At 36.5% G+C, this 23,630-nt stretch overlaps 1 protein-coding gene across 3 annotated transcripts in view; it reads right to left on the bottom strand.

The window, feature by feature from the left end:
- The window catches only part of Pink1 (PTEN-induced putative kinase 1), a 50,834-nt gene that overhangs the window by 22,872 nt on the left and 4,332 nt on the right, over nt 1-23,630 (bottom strand). The window contains exons 2-5 of one of the 3 annotated variants that reach the window (XM_067099098.1): nt 20,059-20,302; nt 19,522-19,708; nt 14,292-15,041; nt 10,544-10,870 (exon numbers count right to left, since the gene is read on the bottom strand). In XM_067099098.1, the coding sequence (XP_066955199.1) occupies nt 10,544-10,870; nt 14,292-14,426 (462 nt within the window). In that variant the 5' untranslated portion in view covers nt 14,427-15,041; nt 19,522-19,708; nt 20,059-20,302. Of the gene's footprint in view, nt 1-10,543; nt 10,871-14,291; nt 15,042-19,521; nt 19,720-20,058; nt 20,303-23,630 lie in introns of those variants that run through there. The other 2 variants (XM_067099099.1, XM_067099100.1) reach the window with 2 other exon arrangements.

The following is a 23,630-nucleotide window of genomic DNA, read 5'->3' as shown; positions in this document are numbered from 1 at the left end:
TTTTGAAAAGTTCCTGTTAGACATTTTTAAAAAGAAGTTTATTTCTACGCTGTCAAAACCTCAATATAAAAAATAAAAAATATTCTGACACGTAATCTAATATTAATATCAGATGCAGTGCGCAGAAACGAAATGTAAAAATCTTTAGGAAATCAGTCTGAGAGATAAACCATTATTCACAGACAACATGAGACATTGCATTCTGATCTGTAACCATTAACACTTACAACTTCCATGATAAAACAAAACATGGCACCACCCATAACCATATTAAACAAGTAAAAAATGCGCCGAAGTTTCTTCGGCGCAATCGAGTTTTCTGTACAGCCGCTACAGCGTACAATCAAGGCCACCGAAAACAGATCTATCTTTCGGTGATCTCTGTATAATGCTGCATGAGCAGCGGCCCATGACTCTTTAGCCACGGCCCAGTGGTGGCCTAAGCCATATGGTTGCCAAAAGCACGATTATGACTAACTTCAACCTTAAATAAAGTAAAAACTACTGAGGTTAGAGGGCTGCAATTTAGTACGTTTGATGATTGGAGGGTGGATGATCAACACCAATTTGCAGCCCTCTAGCCTCAGTAGTTTTTAAGATCTGAGGGCGAACAGAAAAAAGTGCGGACGGACAGACAAAGCCGGCACAATAGTTTTCTTTTACAGAAAACTAAAAAAAAAACACTAAAAAGCTTAGTATACTGACAATATATAACAATTACAACATCATCAACGAGGAACATGTTCCATATAGTTAGGTACCCAACGAACTGCCAGAGACATGAGTGTAATTAAACGCTACAATATAGATCGACAGCCTGACTGCACAAGCAATGTCGTCTTCCTGCACTTGTTATTCATCCAAAGCACAGCTGCTTTTTACTGAATGACAGCATGCAGGCATCAAGATGTAAAGAAGCCTTTGTTAATGCCAAACCTGGCTTCCTCCTACTGTTCAAAACGTGAGAGATCGGGCTCTTGATCATTGTGTAAATATACATACATACATATATATATATATATATATATATATATATGTGTGTGTGTGTGTGTGTGTGTGTGTGTGTATATATATATTGTAAGGTCAAGTGAAAGAACAATGCAGTAAATAAATAACATAATTAATAGAGGAAACGAAAATCAAAATACATCCTGATCACTAAATAAATCCTCTTTGGACTAAAGAAATCAACGTATTTATGGAATCACAATACATGCACGCACAAAGTCAACATGTACAAACGGCGAGACTTACTGCCAATACAAATATTCACATCAAATTATTTTCCTCCGAGCCATTATCACAACCACAGATATTCTGATTTTCCTATCTTAAGTTAATATTGTTCAAGTTCATCTAAACTCATTTCTCCCTTTTGACTGATTGATAAATTCGTCACGGTTTTAGACCAAACCGTTTCTCCTCCTGTCTCGAATGCTTATGACACTCCGCATCAGCCTTTCTTCTCACAGCTTTTGATACGTGACCTATTAAGCTTTCTTCTCATTCATGTCATTCAAAACTCTGTCTTGTCTTTCTCAATCATATTACTGAATACATTACAATGCACCACATTAACGCAGCTGACCGTTCCCAACGGAGAGAGAGAGAGAGAGAGAGAGAGAGAGAGAGAGAGAGAGAGATTCTCAAAACGCTTGAATTATTCCCCCTGGAAGCCATAAAAAAATAACTTTCGTGACAGCATTTTCTAGGAGTTGAAATCCTATATAACCCGATAATCGTTATCCAAGGGCAAAACAGAACTTATTCTACCTTAGTAATCCTTAGTAACGGAGATAGTCTTCGATGAGTTGTCGCACAAAAGTTCATCCAGTTCTCTTTTCCAGCATGAGAGAGGTCAAATCTATTCTACAATACTTATAAAACTGACCAGAGGGTTATTTTCAAAATCATGACGAAATCAAATAGTGCAACCTTAATGAATTCAACAAGTTTGTAACAGTATTATTCTGTACTATTTCCCGCCCACAAATAATGCGGCCATTAATTCAAATACTTTAATGTTCCTATTACACACTAAATAATATATATATATATATATATATATATATATATATATATATAATATATATATATACATATATATACATAAGGGTTTGTGCGGGGACGATGTGTACAAAAGTGACCAGGCAATGACTGCAAAAGATATTCTGAAGCCTGACATCATGTATACAAGCAACACTTCCCTAGCAGTGCAAATATCCAGGTACAACATCCGTATTCAATGGTAAAATGCGTAATTTTTATTTTTATATTCTAAAGACAATAACACAATCTCAACTAATCTCTTATGAAGTGAGAAATGAAATTAGGTTACTTTGAACAATGATTAACTTTTAATGTAACTCAGAAACTTGGAAACAGAAAATTTACTAAACGAGACAATAAGCAACACCCAGTAAAAGTAACGAGATATATACAATTCTCATTTCCTAAGTAACCATGTCATATCAGGAATACCACGATAAAGTTGGCAGGTCGCACAAAGGTTATCCCGTAGCAGGGACAACAGGAACCGGGGAGAGGGGGCGGGGTGTGGGTATGCCACAAGACCCATGGAAGAAGGGAACATGACGACACCGCCACAAATACCCCCAAAAACCCGATGAGCGCCGCACGAAGCTGCGAATCATGGGAGGGAAAGATGCCAAGTACTGCTTTTACATCCAATTCCGTCACTATTTCCAATTTAGGCCCACAACAAACTGTCCAGTAATCCTTCTTGGGTGAAGAGGCACGTGGCCTAAGGCACGATCAGCCTTGCAACCTACAGTAAACAAAGTAAGCAAAGGGATTGTGTGCACGCCACTTGGCCGGTTTTACGAGCTAAAAACAGACTTTTAGAAACTCTCATGCACCTGACAAGACTTCCGCCAGGGGCTGTTGGTGTTTCTCCTTTGGGACGAACTTGACAGCTAGAGAGATTTACGTTAGCCCTACTAAAATACTTTACAGCTACTGAATGAAACAAATCCTCAAATACATTTGATAACAACTGACGTAAAATGTGATAAAGCTTGGCTACATTACACTTTAAAAAAGAGCAATTTCCCACAATGCTGCATAACATATTCGTAAAAAAAATACATAAAATATAATTATACTGTTTTAATGCAAATTCATAAAATAAGCAAAATGTTTATCCATATCCGAGACAGAAAAGGATAATGATAAACAAAATTATGGAATTGCCAAACGCCTAGCAATAAGAACAAGCAATGAACGGACAACTTTTAACGATTATATAACGAATCTTACAGAGCATCATACATACATAAAATGACTATAACTAATCAAAGAACAGAGACCCCCAGGGTGTGCAGCTAACAAAAGATATTTAATGATTTCACCTTCCTGAAAGGACTGGAAAGGCATGTAACCTAATTTGTCTGCAGCACTAAATATGATAGTGATTACCATTTAAGGAGTGTACTTAGTCCTACTCAGACATCGGCTGAGATTTGATACCGATAATTTGCTGTATTGTACATTGTTACCTAAGCGATTAAAAGATAGGTCTTATCAGTTATATAAAACACACCAACTGCATGTAAGTGTTTAAGTATATACAGTACATAACTTTGTGGTACTGTTCCTGCAGTTAAGTAGATACTGTATATCAGTGATATCTAGAAATATCTATTGTAAATCTAGAGCACTTCAGTTTTTGTAAGCAAGCCAGAATAAACTGCTGACATCTTTCCACAATAAAGTCCTTAGACAATTATTTAAAAACAGTAAATTTTGAAGATAATTTCCATTTTTTCCGGATATACAAATGCCCGCCTTTATATACATATACATACATACATACAAACAAAATTATATATATTTGTATATGATATTTATATATTTTTTTCCAAGGAAGGTTAAAGTAAAACACGATAACATCCCACAAGAAGTTGCTAAGGGTCCCGAACCAGCAGTGGTGAGTGAATGAGTGACGCTTTCACATAGGCTAATCACGGAAGATATCTCCCCCAACCCCACTCAAACCCCACTCCCAGGTTGGATGGTTGAGAATAGACTGCCTTATGACAGCCCAAAGGTGGCCATTAAGAATGGTAAAGTGCCCTGGGCACTAAGAGAGAGACACCAACAACTGCAAAATACGTTGGCTCTGATACCCGTTGTTAAATACAATAGCTAACCTACCTTTGGACTCGAGCTTCTGGCCAGAAACTCAGCCCTTGGATTCAAGATCACGCTCTCAATGATGTTCAATTGCACAAATTCAAGTAGTAAAAAAATGTGCAGGAAAAGTGAATTTCTGTAAAATCCAATATACATGAAAATATTCCCATATTACTATAAATGAGATTCTCTGTAAATCCGATATTATTCCAGTTTATTAGTTGAAAATTAGTCTCTAGCTTCATAGATCATTCTGCGTAAACGAACGATACAGGTTTTGTTGTCTTCTTTGTTAATACATTAAAATCTCTGAGTTAGGGAAATTTGTGTATAAATTCCATGTTTTAAATAATTCTGCATAAATGGAATGACATTTAACAAATAACATTTACCTTTGTAAAGGTTAAACTTCAATTACCACCTATAATTATTAGAAAGAAAATTTCAAATATAAACAACATACGATATGTATAGAAAACATAGCACACAACAGACTAAAAAAACTGTACATTATATTCTTAAGATAAGACTGGCGCCGGTTTTATCACATAATTCCATTGTAAATGCGTACTTAGCACTCGTATTTATTAATTTGTAACTTTGTAAACACATTACACGCCCTGTATATGCCTTTAAGTATAAGCTTTACATGTCTTTCCACAGACAATACCGCAAAATTTCGATTCAAAACAGTAACACAACAATACACGATTTCAGTAATGCTGTAGAGGTTATAAAGAACTATCTACCGAATTTATCACTGTTGTTTAAACATAACCATACAATGCCGTTTAACATATGTAGCGGAAGTAAGGTAGCAAAAATGGAACAAGCCCTCAACTAAATCCAAACACACTACCACTTGCCAGTATAAGCCTAAACAGACTATTACACATTCCATTGGCACAGCAGCTACAAGTGCTGCCTAGACCATTATGTTCTCACTCAAACTCTGCCTCAGCTGTTGTTTTTACAGACTTCAACCTAACCCAAGTAGATGGAGAGAGCTACACAGTACTGCAACTGTTTCATGACTACTAGTTTTTCCAAAACACCTTTTTTTATGAAAGGCGTGGCTTCTGAAAAAAAAAATCGAGCTACATTAAAGATATTTTTACCAATAGTACATATGAACCTGTACCTGTCGTTTTTCACTGAATCTTCAATTTTACAAATATTTCAGAATCATTCCTGAGAAAAAATAACTTTAGCTATGAAAATCCAGTCAACGGTGGAAGGCAACACCTTTCAATTCACCAGTGTTGTCAGAAAAAACTGCGTGGAAAAGAAATCATCCATAACATCAAGCTAAATTTGCACAATTCTTGTGATCTGGGTCTAAATGAAAAGCACCAGTTTTGGTCCAGCTTCTTTTTCTGATCATAAGAATGGCAAAGGAATTATAATTTCTACACGTCAAAAATTATCACCAACATACCATATTCATAAATTCAACGGAATAAACATTATTGAATATAACATGTTCCTGACCAATCCCCTCAAAGTGTGGCAATATAAAAGACTAACAGGCTAATTCGATAGATATTGCGGCTATTAACATGATTAATAATCAATGGTTTCTAGTGTACATACGAAATCTGCTCATGATACGTAAACGGAATATATCTTAGCATAGACTATAACTAAAAATTTTCATTACATAAATGAAACATTTTAATTATTATAAATTATACTGGTACACCTATACACTCCCACAGTGACTAATCCTAATTTTAGGATAACGTAAAAGATATTTACTGTCAAATAGAGAATATCCGCTACTTCTTTAAGGTTCTTTTTTTTTCTTTACCACACATTACTCCTTTTAAAAATTCATGTGTAGAACTGTACACTTCGGATAATTTTCCGGCTGGAAATTCCACACAAACCAAATATACGTACATACATACACAATATAAATATATATATATATATATATACGTACATATGTATATATATATATATATATATATATATATATATATAACATATATAACATATATATATATAACATATATATATATATATATATATATATATATATATATATATATATATATATATATTATATATAATATATATAATATATATATATATATATATATATAATATATATATATATATATATATATATATATATATATATATATATATATATATATATATATATATATTCATATATATTCACCAGAGTAACAGCCTGAGAACAAACAACGCTGGAACTCTTTTCTCAACAATTATTTCCCATGATTCCGGGTCTATTGTTCTCACTGAAGTTGGGCCCGATCTTTTTTCCTTCCTTTCTTTAATTGCCAGACCCATCAGACTGCGCCAAAGAACAAATAAAAAAAAAAACTCGCTAATCAAAAAATTGCTGTGAATAGGCCAACGTAACTGCTTACACACTACAAGGAAACGCTTCGACACACTGTAGGCTGATGCATTCTCTAAGAAAAAGTTCACACACAAACTTTTCTCAAATTATTGACAGAATGACCTAAGGATAATGTTCATTGAAAGTTCTCAAATTATTAACAGAATCACCTAAGGATAATGTTCACTGAAAGTCCCTACAAACGTATCCATACAAACTACAGGCCCCAAGACCGGTGACAAGAAGATAGAACCTACTCTTAACGCCCTTGCATATGAAAATACCAAGCTTCACAATGATGATGCAATAACGTGCTTGAGATATGCAATCTTCCTCAAGACTTTCCCAAGACACATTTCATTATCATAATCGTTATTCGGATATTTTTGGAAGCCATATTTTCAGTTCTATTTCAAATTCTTCTCTCGTTTACCGTAATTCTTCATCGCTTTGTTAACTGTCAGTGAAATGGTGAGCATAACACACCGCAAGAAGAATTTCCTCATTGACCTAGTGACTAAAGTCTGCTGTTTAATCTTTTTTATAAAGGAGAACGCAATCACATAAGTTATTACGTACGAATTGTTAATGGTAAGGTATGTTACAATACATGAATATTTACTACCTCTTGAACAACAACCCTCTTCTTCAATGTCAACTTTTAAAGCAAAGATCAAACTGTAAAGTCTCCGTGATAAACGACAAGATAGTTTAATCCCAGACATAAGAGGAGAGAGAGAGAGAGAGAGAGAGAGAGAGAGAGAGAGAGAGAGAGATAACGGCGCATAACGTATTTGTCCCTCATGTGTCCTGCATGATGAAAAGGAAGCGGAGCTAAGTGGCCACCGGACCGCTGACTAAAGGTGCAAATCCTCAATCACAATCTACATGGGTATTTACAAAAGTAAAAAAAAAACAGTAGTAGCAAAATTGTATTACAAAATGTTATTCAAGTACACCTCACTCCACCTTTCATGCTACAAAAAAAAGTTTTTTTTCTTATCTTCATGAAGTTACAAACAAAAAATCTTGGGAGCTCCATGAACAACCTTGAGCACACCTATTCATTAGCACAATAATACGTGCATTCTCAGAATACATCGGGCAAGTATATCTCTCCGGCTTCTCTGGATCTTGCGGTGTTTCATATGAAGGTCACAGTGACTCTGGGGATGTTACGATAACTGTTCGGTTTCAAATATAGGGACGATTACGAAAGACGTTCTATTTGAATATAAATTATCCTGTGCCTTACACAAGAGCATGAAGCACGCTACGATATGTTAACTACAAAACCAAAATAACCAGGAAATGACGTCATCTCACTAACGCTAAGTCCAAAATGGGACGTGGTGTAATATTCAACCTATTCGTTTAACGTGAACAGCATCCTAACCCCCAGCCCGCCCAAATATTATAGCAGTAACTATACCAAGGGCAAATTAAATTCAGCAGCAACTCCTGACTATCAGTGACTACTTTGAGGCTTCAGAAAATCCTCACCTTACGTAAACTTCAAATGCCGTAATACATACCACTAAGATTTAGACCATTTCCAGCCTAGATCCCAACAAACGTTAGCAAAATCGGTAAAAAAAATTAGTTTTACTGTTGTAAATTGACGCTCGGCGGCCACAGCTTTGCAAAGTGAACACGTGACCTTCGATCGGCAACATCGCGACCAAGCCCTTCTGAGCTTGGTTCTTTGAATCCTGATATCGATAAGGAGAGCAGAATACGTGATAGCAATGTTTTTGTATGCGTTAAAACAATTAGGTCATTTATAAATGACTACAAATGATAGAGGAAAAGTGAGATTGATTCCCAGACGAATTGAGTTCATCCAGTCCGCTTTCCAAACACGCTGTCACAAAAGGTCAAATATCTTGAACATACAAAATGTGAAAATATATCCCTCCATTAATCAATTATATTACTGATACCCAAATGCAAGCATCCTGTAGGGAATTAACAATTGACACGCCTTCAGACTAATATCGTATATCCCTAGCCTTGAATATGTCTCAGTTTCCATGCTGAAGAATTGCAATCTGAGGGTTTTCAACCACACGATAGCTCAACGTAGTTCATTACCGCGCTTGCGGTTTATGGCTACCTGATATCTCGAGAAAATCCTGGTCGCTATTCCGGGGATCTAGTTCGTACCTCAAGTCAAAAGGAGCACAGGTCCCCTAGTAGGATCAACCAGACTTCATTACAAAGTATTGCAGCTATCTACATCTTTATATAGAAAGATATTTGTTCTAAAATAAAATTTCACTAATATTTAACTACAGCTGCGCACCAACTTCACACACACACACACCTTAAGAAAGTAGCAGGATACAGCTGTAACAAGATCGATAATGAGGGCAAAATATATAAAATCGATACTGAGGGCCAATTAATATTATCTCGAGTTATATATTCCTGGAGCATTTGCTCACTCACATTTACTTACTTTTAATTCACTTATTGCAGGCTGGTGTAATAAATCTAGCAAATCAACAGATGTACACATGAGGAAAATAAGGAAACATGAAGCAATGATAAATAATGGCTGAATGGCACAAGAAGGTGGCACACTGCCAGTCTATTTTTATTTCACCGAAACACTCGCACACATGCACAGAAGCAACAGAGCCTTTATTTCTTTCCTCTTCCTTTTCTAAGCGACTGAATACCCCACAGTTTATCTTTGGCTGGCAACATCAATCATGAACAACAAAAAGATTTAGATTATGGAGTATTTTTAGTAAAAACTGGCACTGTAAACTTTTCAATATCCACACTGTGCGTTAAGAAGAATTACGGGCCTCTGAAATTCTCTCTCTCCCTCTTTCTCTCTCTCTACACTGAGTCTACCAGTGAAGTTCCAACTACTTTTAAATGAAGTCATAATCAGCAACCTCTAAGGTAAGATAAGGTAGACGTGCATAAAGTAAGTAAATTAAGAATGAAAACAAAACGTAACGCATGGCCACCCGAATTGACAATTGACCTCTCAATTTCTTTTTGACAAAAAGAATCACAGATTATCAGTACCTACTCTGAAGTTGCCAACATTAAAAGTTAACAAAATTGCGGAAGGAAAATTAGCTAACATTCCCCAGTGCCTGCATGCTGACAAAATTATGCCATTAAAATCACTGACAGAAAAAGACAACAACAATCCACTAGGTACTTGCAGTTTCGAAATAAGCAGAGGTAACCTATTATTGGATCCGAAGGACATTATAGTGTGAAACTACTAACAGCAAACAGAAGAGTTTACCAAGGATTTGTACTTTCTTATGCCTTGAATTAACAATTTAATATACGTATATGAACAAGCACTTTCTGACAGCATCTGATATAAATTCAGTAATGACATTAATTTTGTAAGAGGTACACTGGGAAGAAATTAATCAGCAAGTAACTGAAGTAACCAGGTACAGCAGGCTACAAGAAATAATATGCTCAGTTATCAGATAAATGTGTAATAAGTGATAAATGTGCCCAGTTAGTATGATTATTCTGACAAAATATCTTGGGTGATAAGAAACAAAATATCCATCAATTAAAATCCGGCTGTCTTTTAATATCTACCTGCAGCACTGTCTCCCACAAAGAAAGAATGCGATGTTTGAAAAGGGATGTGAGTATATGCAATTTCTGCCAAGGGTGGATCCTCCATCAAAACATGGACAGACATTACTAGTTCAAGTTGGTGTAACAATACCCCAAGTCTACAATCTCTAAAATGAAACTCACTGAGTTCTAATTTCATTCATGTTGCATTAGTTTAACATCTATTGACAATGCTAGTAAAAATATGATTTCAAAGTACTTTTACTAGCATTTTTCACTAGTATTTTTACTAATACTGTACTGTACATGAAAAGCAATACATACTGTAAGGAAATTACTCATTCATTTAACTATAATAAGCAACTTTAAGCAAAAACAACACATGCATTTACAGCCTTCCAAAACTTCTATGTGCATATAAGAAAACGTAGAGTATGTACTCACCCTGATATTGCAGCACAGGGACTCCAATTCATCTTCTTTGGTAACAAGTCCCTGTTGTGATCCAGACACCAAGGTCACCCCCACTAAGGCAAAATAGGGGGCAGACTCACCAAACACAAGACGTTTGGTTGCCCGTTTCTTAGCTTCAGTCCAAAGTGGAGATGAAACTTTACGGACCAACCCCTGAACTAATCGAGTAGTTGCTGGACGAAGGCGATTCACAACACCACTTGCTCCTAATGAAGAACTACTGCTCAGCTCCCCACAACTCTGACTGCCATTCCCTGCCCCCTGAGCACCCACCCCAGGACCCCCTTCACTCTGCCACTGCAAAAGTAACAAACAGAACATTAAAATTTGAGAAGGATGCACTGAAAAGGAAATGATTCATTATAAAAAATGTTCTACAACGCAAAGTGGTTTTATCATCTACCTAACATGAATCTGGGTAGCAGAAATTTAAAGGGATCCATTACTCCACTACCATTGCTTAAATTCTTTGAGCTTAACATTAAAAATTCACTAAAGCTCATTCCAAAATTTCTCCTATCAACTTGCTCCTAACAAGGGGAATAGAGATTAAAAGCACTGGGCAAGAACCTGTCATAATACAAAGACACATCAAGGATACAACTACAATGAATCTAAAAAAAATTCAAGTAATGATACCTTTTTAGGTCACAGGCTTATTTTGAGACAGTGTTAAATTAGAGGAGAGTAGCTATAACAAGGACCTAATGTATTTAAATAGTCAACTGACAGCCCTTCAGTTATAGAATCCTGCTGCTAAATGCTTACATATATTACATGAACCAGATTATTTTAAACTCTAAGCCACCAAGAACAATGTTTACAGTGACTGCAAAGGATACAAAGGAAGAAGTATGGTTAGGAAAGAAGAACGTGTATGCTGCAGGGAAAGGTATTGAGGTAAACTTTAAACTGTGCAAAGAATGTTGTAGATGGCGTCACAAGATTAACTAAGAACTGAAGAACATATATGGACCAAGATTTTTTTATAACCAAAATGTATGAAAAAATGAGGAAGCGAGGGAGATGGAGCACAATGATGTAGGGGGGGAGATAGTCTTAGAAGAGGTAAAACCTTATTATACAACTTGGGGACACACTGGATTTTTGAAGGAGTAACTGTGAGGGCTGTAAGAAAGAGTAACATCAACCAAGATGAAGCAGAAAGAGACATGGGTACTGACACAGAAAACAGAAGATATTCTGATAAGGTATGACTACAGAATGCTAAGTATCATGATTAAAGTGTGGTGAGAAGATCATGTTACGAATGAGGAAGTTGCAATGAAATGTGGTGTTCAGAGACTGTTAAACAAAGTTACCTCAAAAGGCTGTGATCATTTCAGTATGTGAAAGGGGATGATTTAAAGTTAGCAAGAAAACTTGTAGATATGGAAATATGATAACAAAAACTAGTACAAAGGCCTATAAAAACTTGGAAAAAGACATAAATGAAGACCTGAAAACTGAGGCAGAAGATGTACAAGACAGAAAAAAGTAGAGAACTAATTTTATCTCCAACCTTGCAAAGGAAAACCTATATAGGCTACATAACCTGGCCTTGGGTTGCTATAAGGCTACATATACACATTTACATAAAGTCCCTAAGTAAGATTGTTTAAGACAAATGTGTGTAGTAACAACGAAAAAGAAAATCACTCACATAACCTGACGCAAAGTCAATGATTACAGAATCATTGACTTTGCGTCAGGTTATGTGAGAATCGTTTGAGTGACATTACGACAAGGTCATTAATTTTATTCTTTTATACACTTCGACTGAACACTTCCAAAATAAGCTAACCTTCCCACAGAAAATCAATTCCTGTCTCAGCCCTGAAAGAGTACGGTAGCTATAGACACAAAATGGCACAGGCAATATATTATCTCCATTTCCTTATTTGTAAATATTTTTGACTGCATTTTCCACATTTTAAAGCATTACATTATCCTTTGAGAACTCTACCATTCAACCATTGCAACTAACTGTTTAATATACTCCAAACATCTAACAGCACTATTACGTTAAAAAACTGCCAAATTTTATTAAAACATTAGCTTTTTTTTACTAGTGCTTATTAACAGAATAATGAGTTTACTTATTCAGTAGTTTATTTTTCATTAGGAAGTTCCATTTTTATAGTCTGCAACAATCTGATTACTTTCATAAATACTATGGTACTATGTAGATGTCAAAGACAATTCCAATCAAATCACATCTCCCAGACTAAATATGGAAAATTCTCCTAAACACACTATTGCCTATGCTTGCTTCTTAGGTGCAAACTTTCACAGGAGTGCAGTTTATTCTAGGGATCCTGTTTGTTAGTAGCCTCTCTTTTGAGATCTTAAGCCTCACCATGACTGGAGATTTTCAATAGAGCGGTTGTCTTCCTTTGTATTCTTTACAAATTCAGTGTTCAGTCTGATAGATTTTTGGTAATGATTAAGGCATCTTAACACAGATTAGGCATACAATACAAACTTCTTACAGGCTATAAGTATAGGTTGGCTATCTAACACATGATCTAGTTCAGTAGTTCTATGGATATTTAATTTTAAAAAAATAATGCCTAATTAGGCCTATCAACATTTTAAATTAAGGTACACATGCAAGTTACCTCGACACACAATAGGATATGCAAAACTGTTGAATTAAAATGACATAACTTGATATTGAAATTTTTAAAATCTCAAATTTTACCTTTACAGTAAAACTTTCAAAATCTCAAAATTCCCTACCTGATGATACCCTTTCTTATAAAGGGTGACCTATACAGGCTAAACCTACCAGAAAATACACTTCAAGGATAACAAAGTTACATAATGCTTAGCTCTGCTTAGAAGGAACCAGCCTGCATTTACCTTTCAACTAATACCTAACCTTTCATAAAATAACCTACCATGATTTTCCATCCTCCACACATGATTTAAGCTGGGCATGCCTCAATTAAATGACAATTGACGAGAAACCTGTGACATGTTCTTGAGAAACAAAGCATAAGCTAGTTTGCTATCCTCTGGCTCATTACCAATCAATAACAATTAGGTGTATGGGTAAATTTAAAGATGATAGTAGCACGAATTCGTCTATCTGGCTAAATATAGGCTAATTTCTTGACTGAATAGGCCTATAATAAGGGTGTACATAACCCAGGACTGGTGAGATAATCTGGGAAATTTTCTGAGATAGCAGGAAATTTGATGTCTGTTGTTTTTGTGTTCATACCCGCAGGGCTGGTATTGAACACTGTGACCCGCAGAGCTATTTTCATATCCAGTACCAGCCCCTCGGGGATGAACACAGAAAAAATAAACAAAAACAATATATTTCTCATTACCTCATAAAATTTCTCAAATTACCTCACATGTACTATATTCAGTACACTTTTCTATACTGTTTAGTAAAAAAAAATTACAATAACAAATGATTGCTTTGTGCAGCTGTCTCCTTGATATTTACCGGGCATATGCTAGATTCTAAGTCTTAGTTTACTTTTAACTGATAATCTAAGATTAGGCTAATAAGTCTAGGCCTGGCCTTGTTGCTGGTGGCAGGATACAATGATTTAAATGCTACTTTGGTCAGCCTCATGAAATTAAGGTATTGTTAACCTTAGACAGGCAAAGTTAGAGCTAGTCTGAAGGACTTGGGTTGCACACCAAAATATTATAGACCTAAATTTAATTACTGAAATAAAATTAGGGTAGGACCCACCTTGCTCAGCTTGTGTCGGGCCTCAGGGGCTCGAGCCTCTTGCTGCACTAGGGTTACTTTGCGCCTTTGGGCGTGTTGAAGGGCTCTCCGCCCGTGCTCCACAGCGCTCTCGACGACCGCCCGCAAACTCCACATTTTCCCTTCGGCTTCAGCCCGCGCCGCCGCCCACAAACGGGCGCCGCCGCCTACGTGAACCCAAACACCCACTTCGGCACCCCAGAATTTCTGTCAGTAAAAACAAAGTCACATCTTTTCCTGTCGGCTTTAGCCGACAGGCTCGTTTACCAACGTATTCCACCCCTAGGCCAGAGCAATCCTCGCCCGGAAACCTTCCTGAAGGTCAAAATAAACCTGCGCAGCAGAGACAAATAAAGTCTGGTAGGAGAAACCTGCACGGGATATCAACAACGCAACAACTCAGAACTCACTGTATAGTATCACTCTCCTCGCCCAGATCGCGCTCAGCTGACTGACGTCAACATTCCCACATGTGCCACATCTCATCCCCGTTCCACATGTGCCAATTCTCAATCAAAATTATAGGTTTATCGTTGAGGTTCGACCTTTTCTCTGTCATTCTGTAACATCTAATCAAAAGCTTCATGCTGTCCAGCAAGTTCCACTGAATAGATAAAAAAATGAATCTCGATCTCTTATCATATTCATTATTCAATGGCAAAGAAGAAGAAAGTTCTCGTATACATCATGGACACCACTGAGTTGACGTAATTTCGGTTCCTTTAAAACACCCTATGGAAAGTATGTTAACGTTAATCATCTCATCATTTATATATATCTGAAACACACAAATAATAATAAAAATGAGAATCAAATGGAATCCACCGGAGAAGAAACCGGTTGCAATAAAAAATTGAAACAAAAAGACCAACCACATCATTCAAGTCAAAAACATTCACCTAGAAAAAATGGACGTCCGATTAGGCCTACATCAAGGTTCTTGAGAAGTAGCCAACTGAATAGCAAGGCTTGAAAGAGGCAACAAGAAAAAAATTAAGTTACACGATTATTATTATTATTATTATTATTATTATTATTATTATTATTATTATTATTATTATTATTCAAATGTGCAAATATTGGTAAGGAACGATCCTGAAAGGTTGCAAAGCATTAGTCTCCAAAAAGCATAATTCCGAGGCAGTGGAAAAAGAAAAATAAACAAAGACAATATATTGCCTAATCTGCTGTAATCACAAAGCTAAGAAAATAAACAGGAAACAGTCAGAACTTACGAAAGCCTTGGTACTGTTTTTCCCTTTTAAAGTGAAACCCGCCCTGACCATTACTACAACACTATAAAGTACTGTACAACGGAAATTTTTTAACCAAAAACAACTGAGAAGTGATTAATAAAGGTGGATATAATACTCGAGAGAAAAAAAGCTGTAAACAAGTAAGAATTTTCATGGTTGTTGTGTTTGAAAATGAAAAAGTATCATTACTATTGACTGCAGCATTAGTGGCAATAGCAGCAGTGAAAGCCAAGCCGCAAACTGGTTGGAAAAGCAGAATGCTACAAGCCCCAGGGTCCCCAACATGGAAAGCAGCCCAGTATCTGCGAGTTAAATATGAAGCCATGAAAGAGAAATAGCAAACAAAAAGAAATAAGAGAAATAACAAAATTAAATAAATAAGACAAATAACAAATAAACTATTGAGTGAGAGTCGCGACTGTCTGCTCAACAAAAAGGTATTTATGCCAAGTTTTTAGTCTAACAGTTTAAGATGGGAGTCATTTGCTCAAGACCAAATAGTGGAATAATATAAAAACAACGAATAATTACTTTAAACATTTCCTTAGGATAGAATGGTTTCCAAAATACTTCGAAGGATTTCTCAAGATACCGGTTTTTTTTTAGATGAAGAGTTAAATTACTGGATAGGTTTTTCATACCACTGAAAATGATCCTATAAGATCGAAATTTCTGGATTCAATTGAATAAAAATCTATTCAAATTGTTATGGTGTACTTTGGTTTCATCCTCCAATCACGATGAGGATTTCAAGAACTAGATATAATATATATTTATTTAAAATATATATATATATATATATATATATATATATATATATATATATATATATATATATATATATATATATTATTTTTCATTTTATATATTGTTTTCATTTTGCCCATGGCGGAGTCCTAGAGTTAGCAAGGAGTGTTTGTGGGTATAGGAGGGTAGGAAGACAAAATAAAAACAGTAATCGGTTGGGTAAAGATATGAGACATTTAGTGAAGAAAAGATTAACTTAGGTGCGGTTCCATAGTAGAAGAAATTACAGTAGGCTATGTACAGGTATACAGGGCGGAAGATAGACAGGTAAACAAAAAGCATATGAGAGAGAAGAAGAGGGAAAGTAAAAAACATAGAGGGAAGAAGGTGAGCAAGAGCTTTAGGGAGGCTAAAGAGTTAAGCTACATTGAAGTAGCCTAAATGTAGAGAGAAAGGGCAACGAACTGAATATGTGGCACATACAGAGTAATGCCGTCTAAAGTGAACGCAGACCTTCGCGATGATGGACAAATTATTTTACGGATTTTTAAAAGACAGGAAAAGTTGAATGACACAAGAGTGGAAAGGAAAAGTGTCAAGCTTTGAATGCTGGTTAGGATATAAGGAAGGCACTTAAGAAATAAAAAATAGAAAGACGTCAGGATTTGAAGGAATTACAAGAGACATAAGCGATACCTCGATGATAGCGTGACTGAGTAGCTGAGCAGGGTCTGCAAAGGGAAAGGTTCCAAAGGAATGGATGACAGGAATAAGTGCTTTCATTGTATAAAAGTAATTATGATGGAGGCGACTGTGAGAATAACTCCATAAACCAGTCTGCTGGGAATAACCAGTACAGAGGATAAGTTTTCGAGTGTAGTCAGAAGTGGTATGGTATAGGAGATAAGTAGCTGAAAGCACTTAAAAGTTTTCAAGATGGAAGCGGAACGTGTGTTAGAGTGGGTCTGCGTCTAGGGCCTCTTATGTTTCAAAACCTGTTTGATATCTTTGTAGATGGAGTGATGCGTGAAATCAGAGACAGTTGTGGGATGAGCAAATGTGTCGTGAAATGGGTGTAGATACGAAGGTACATGGAAATCAGGAAGGATGAGCCATGAATGTTAACATGAATGGAAGAGGGCTGCAAGAAGTGTATTCTTAGAAGTACTTGGGTGTAGATATAAAGAATGATAGTAGAATGAGAAAAGAAGTAAATTACACAATGGGTAAAGCAAGGAAGGTAGCAGGGTGTGTGCATAAGACTGGGAAGAGACTTGAAACGCCTCCGAAAGCTATGGTGGAATTGTATGAAGGAGTTGTTAAGCTAACTTCCATTTAAGGTTGTGAAATCTGTTTGTTAAACGAGAATGTTTGAAAATGGTTGGAGGTGATGAGACGAATTGTTTGCTTAGTATATGCAGAGTAAGAAGAAAAGAAAGGGGCACGAAATGTTGAGATAAATACCGGAAAAGGAAAGTGGAAAAAACTGAAGAAGATAGGCTAGTGAAAAGACTGTATGATTCAGAAATCTGGAGGGAGGAGGAGAAGAAGGCCTGGGCATATGCAAGAAGAGGCATTGAAAAGGAAGGATCTCAAAATCCAGGAAGCTATAGAGTACGTGCAAGCTAGGGATTAGTGACATAGTGTGTGTGTGTGTGTGTGTGTGTAAGAGGGTTCGGTGCACTGCTGATGAGCTTTCTGTGTATGCATATGAAGAAGCTAATATTGTGGAAGTTTTCTGCACAGCGATCTGATGGGCTTGAAAGAAATGCGTCCTCGCCAAGGAATCGGACCGTAGCGGTTATCATGACCAAATATGTATGAATGACAATAGTTCATACTGTTTCATTCACTAGGTCACGACAGAGAAATGGCATACTTAGCAATAAATAATTTAAACTTTAAAAATCAAGTGAATATTTTCTAATCGAGGAACAAAGTAAAGAATTAGATAGAATCTGAAAGGCTACTGAGACCAGAGTTAATAAGTTCTTGTTAATCACGGAAGTAAAACATTTGACTAAACGCAGCTTTATCAAACAACTGATGGGAAAAAAATATCTAGAACAACTCGCAGTCCTATATATATGGTTCTAAAAACCTAGAGAAGGCATAGGACAAAGTGCCACGGCATGAAGTTTTGAGAAAAAGATGTGTATTCAAGAAGCATAGGTTATAAGTCGTACTGGCATGGCCAGACACATTCATAGAGGATGCTGGATTGAACCTCGATGAGAACCCTTGCCTATTTCGTCTGGTCACGGATGGGATGTCCCGTGGGACGGAAGATGAGATTCCCTGGTGCATGACGCTGTGCTTTGCTGCACCAGTTGAGAGGAAGTGGGGAGGAAATCAGAGGAGCGGGAAAATGGTTGTGGAGGACAGTGGGCTGAAGAAGATCAATATCAGAAACATCGGGATGACCAAGTTAGTTTGGAGGAAGAAGTGAATATGGATACGTACAAATAGCTGGGATCAACTTCCACAGAGGATGGTAACTTATATGCAGAAATGACAAAAAATTCATGACAGAAAATTATGAATAGCATTTATCTGGGGTCCTGCATGGTCAAATAATAAATGCAAAGGTTAGAATTAGATTTATAACATACAGACAATAGAGAATTCACAGGTTTGTGACTGAGATAAGGATACTGAGGTAGTGTACTGATCAACAAAGAGACTGGGCACTGCGAGAATTGGTGGAACAACAGTAATGAAAAATATAAACAAAAGATAAAGCAAGAGGGGCTGACGAGGAATGTTCATATCATGAAAACAGATGAAGAATATGTGAGAAGGTGTGATGTAGACAGAGGTGCAAGGGAGAGGAGAGAGGAAGCCCAAGCAGAGGTGGATGAACTGTGTCAGGAGCAATTTGAGGGAGAAAAAATTACAGGAGAGGAGGTACATGACCGAATGCGAGGAAGGAAGCTGCTAAGAAACATCCACACTGCGTAAAAAACGAACCGAAAGATGGCTACTTACATTGTAAGATACTACAGAAGCCAAAAAGATACCAGACAGCTGAGTGAATTCAAGTGAGTTGAGGTTTTGCACAGTGTAGAATGTTTGGTCAGTATTTAGACATGACTACCAAAGAATACCAAACAACACTAACCCATTAACTCCTGTGACCTTAGGCAAGGGCAGAAGCATGGGACTAGCAATCTCATCCCAGACATCAAGGGTTGAAATTTACAACTGACCTGGGATGTCTGGTGTGAGAGGCAGTGGGTCACAGTGGGGCCCTCGAAGCCACAGGAGTCAGTTAGTCAGAGTATACAGGAGTCGTTGTTTTCAGCCTCTCCTACAGTTCGGTGAGGTTCTCATTAAAGCTGAACGGTTGTGCACGAGGAACCACGATGTTAAATTTTACAGAAGACATTTTACCATCTGCAATGAAACTTCAAAAGACATCAGTTCATAAGAGAGAATAAAACAAGAACTGTCCAAAACAACTGCTGCAGTTTTAAATAAAAAAAACTACTCCCCTCCTCCAGCCCAAATAAAAAAAAATCCTAAGTAGTTATAATGTCCAGTAAAAGTCATGGGGAAACGAAAACAACTTTAAATTCTATATAAGACAGACAAAATGCATACCCAACAGCAGATCAACTAAATACCTAGTTTCCTATTAACAATCGATATGGTTTTGACCCCTGAGAATAAGAAAGTTTAAAGTCAAATATAACTCCAAATTTTGCCAAATATTCAGAACTGTTAAAATTGCATTGTCAAAGTACATTGAATAATGGAGTGGCAGCATGGTAGGAGATCGGCTAACCAATAACGTTTTCTTAATACCCAGCGACTACACCTATTAGTGATTAGCAGGGTTTGTCGTTAAGCCTAGAAGTCCCTTCTTTTGCATTATTTTCCAGTCACAAAATCTTCTTTCCAAAGATGCCAAAGACTAGACAACAGCAGAGTTCCAGAACAGCATCCCGAAATAATAGATGCAGTTCATATGCTGTTCACTTGTAAATTCTGAGAAAGAGATAAAATGCGATTACATACGGATTAGTAAGATTCGTAGTGTGCATGCAAAAGTTATTTTCAGCCCAGCAAGACACTAATGAATTGGATATTAATAAGCTGACTGACACCCATAGTAAAGTTGCATTAGACGTATTTGGTTAGAACTAAGAGTGTTTGGCAAGTAACCTACCCAATTTTATCTTGTATGAACTCGGTTTATCATGAGCATGCAAGATTCTATAAATTCAAGACACAATATCTATAGTACCTTATGAATTAACTTTCAGCACTCTCAGAGAACAATGACCCGTAATTATTGTTATTTGCACTCATACAATTTGAAACAGTTATATTACTCTACCTTTGAAATAGGCTTAGTATATTACCATTTTCACCAGTCTGCAACTTTTCAAAATCAAAACCAATCACTATACTAATTTCAATATAAAATGCTCAAGAAATTATTATAAAAAAATTAGCAAAAGCGATCTAGATCTTTACTGGCCCTTCTATGTACAGTTTACTTGGATATCTTTTTTTTTTTTTTTGTCCTTAAGTTAAATAGGGAATTTGATGGTGAACGGTAATCTAATAGAGCACGGCTGATTAGACTTAGGGTAAGGTGAAATAGCTGTGGCTGGAATACGAGCCGCGTTGCTGATATATGAACGGATTTTAACTCACCTCTACAAGAACAGCGAAATTAAAGGTTACTTCACTTATGGTGACAACACTTCACACTAGGATGAGTAACTAGCATTCAGCTTTGAGGGGATGCTTAGAAAATATTTAATCAACAAGCAACCTTTCCAAACATGTTATTAGTAACTTCCCAGATCTGAAGGAATGATTTCTATAGGGTTCTAATAATTAACGCAACGTTCTGGGGTTTTTGGGCTGGGATTTGAAGGATACTCTCTCTCTCTCTCTCTCTCTCTCTCTCTCTCTCTCTCTCTCTCTCTCTCTCTCTCTCTCTCTCTGTAAGCAAAGAACCAAACTAAAATCGTTGCACCAACTGTAACGCTGGCAAGATTCGCCTCACTGTCTTTGGACAGGGAGATAAGCTTCAAGCAGAGAAAAGGCAAGAAGAAGATTTGTTGACAGAAGAAACTGATGCAAAGCCATAAAACATCCCCGCCAAAAACGGAGAAAACCCGAAATGCGACTAGAGTGACCTACGCCTTTGCTGCTTGGAGAAAAGAAATGAAGAATACAAGAGACGTTTCTAGGGAGAGAGTTAACTTATCAAATCGTCACTAGAGAGCTGGGGCGACACTTTGATGCCTTATGGACGTATCTAATGGAGTGATAGATAAGCGAAAATTCTTCCTACTCGTTTGAGAAAAGGACTAAAAGTACTAAAGTAGGTCAAAGTTGAAGTTAACGGATATTAATACGTACTAACCTTGGACTAACCTGGATAATATAGTCTTATTTGTGATAAGACTGACACCTGTCGATAAAGAGCAAGTTTTGCGCGCTAGTTATGGAATAGACTCAGACCTGATGGTTTGTTCTTTATTCCCAGTTTATCGATTTCTTTCCGTTATTGTTTTGACTAGATTTACTATGGCATTATCCCTGTGTACAGTTCTCATTAACATAACTGGGCGTGAGCTTAATGCAGTACTATACAATACAATAATTGCTGTCATAATATCGATAAATTCCTGTTATTATTCCACGTGTTTCGTCGATTCAATTGCGCGCACATACACACATACATACATACACTCATATATATGTGTGTGTATGTATGTATATATATATATATATATATATATATATATATATAGAGAGAGAGAGAGAGAGAGAGAGAGAGAGAGAGAGAGAGAGAGAGAGAGAGAGAGAGAGAGGGCTGACAATGGTTTAAGAACTGCTCATATTTCCGTTCTGATTTCCAGTTCAATTAGTCAACGTATCTCATCCGCAAGTTTTCCTCTCTTTCTTGCTAATTGTCGTTTGTTCCATTTGATAATTTAATTTTTAATTAGCAATGATAACAAATGATAAGAAGATAAAATCATAAAGATATAGATGAATATAACTGATATACACGTGACGTCATAAGCCTTAGACTTAGCAAAAAGAAAAAATAAAAATGAATAAACTTAAGACTGCTCAGACATATGTGTATTCATTCATAAACATCATGTAGTACTGACCAACTGCTCAATTACTAAAGTTTGAGAATAAACAAAAAGAAAACAGTAGAATTTTTATACTTCAGATTGCCATGAAAGTTCCAGAAGCTCTCGCTCAGTGTCTGTAATAAAGAAGTTACTTTGATTAACTTTATAGTCTAAAACCACAGACGCCCAACGTATTCATCTACTAAGAGACATACCGTAAGAAAAGTTCTTAACATAACCAAAAATGGGAAAATAGTACTCAAAAGAAAACATGTATATATAAACAAACATACAAGCAAAGAGGAAACTCAATATGAAACTGGTGGAAGTCAGAGCCAAGTAACTTGGACAGCTGGACATTGGTGTTAAGGGACGACCAACGGTTAGATGAAAACTGAAACGTAAGTGGGTGCTCAAAGGACCAGGCAGAGAACCTTGGTATATCTGCACTACCCCACACAAGGCACACAAGGAACAGAAGCCTCCTGCTGGGAAAAAGGGACTCACGCAGTGGCCCAGTATATAAAGTAAAGAACATCTTTATTAACAAATAATATACTAAAATATTTATTGTACAGCCTTGAATGCAACACAGCGCCTCAACAACTCATCTATTCTAAAGAGATCAATAACTAGGGCGATTTTGATTTATCAAAATACGTAAAACGATACTGTAAGTATAAATACAACTATGGAGACACATGCAAGCCTTTATGTCACAGATTCACTTAGTTCATTCAACATAAATTATTGCAAGTACAGACGTTTAATCTATTAAACAGTAGTCGAGGCATTTTCTTTTTAAATTGCGATAGCTATCCACATCATCATTAACGCAAACCTTGTATAGACGCTGGTTAAGATGCTGTATAAAGTGTTCTACTAAAACCAAATGTAGCAAAGAAAATATTTCTTATATCACCTCGATTGTGATAATAATGTTCACTTTAATACCTTATCCTGGAACTCTTTACACACACAACTTTCAACATTTATCATCCGTTTTCCCCTCAAATGCTCTCCTTACTTCCTCTCTATCAAATTAATTTGTCTAGATTACGCTCACCCCAACATTTTTACCTCTTCCTCTACAACCTCAATTTCCATCCACCCGAACTTTCGCTTCAACCTAATGATGATCAGATGCATCTCCAGCCACCCCCGTTCTCACAATTACATCCGTCCTATATTCCCCTCTTAAATCT

The sequence above is a fragment of the Macrobrachium rosenbergii genome, chromosome 55 (genome assembly GCF_040412425.1).
Source record: "Macrobrachium rosenbergii isolate ZJJX-2024 chromosome 55, ASM4041242v1, whole genome shotgun sequence".
Classification (NCBI taxonomy): Eukaryota; Metazoa; Arthropoda; class Malacostraca; order Decapoda; family Palaemonidae; genus Macrobrachium; species Macrobrachium rosenbergii.
The sequence above is the reverse complement of the archived record's forward strand: the minus strand, read 5'-3'. Positions and strand labels throughout refer to the sequence as shown.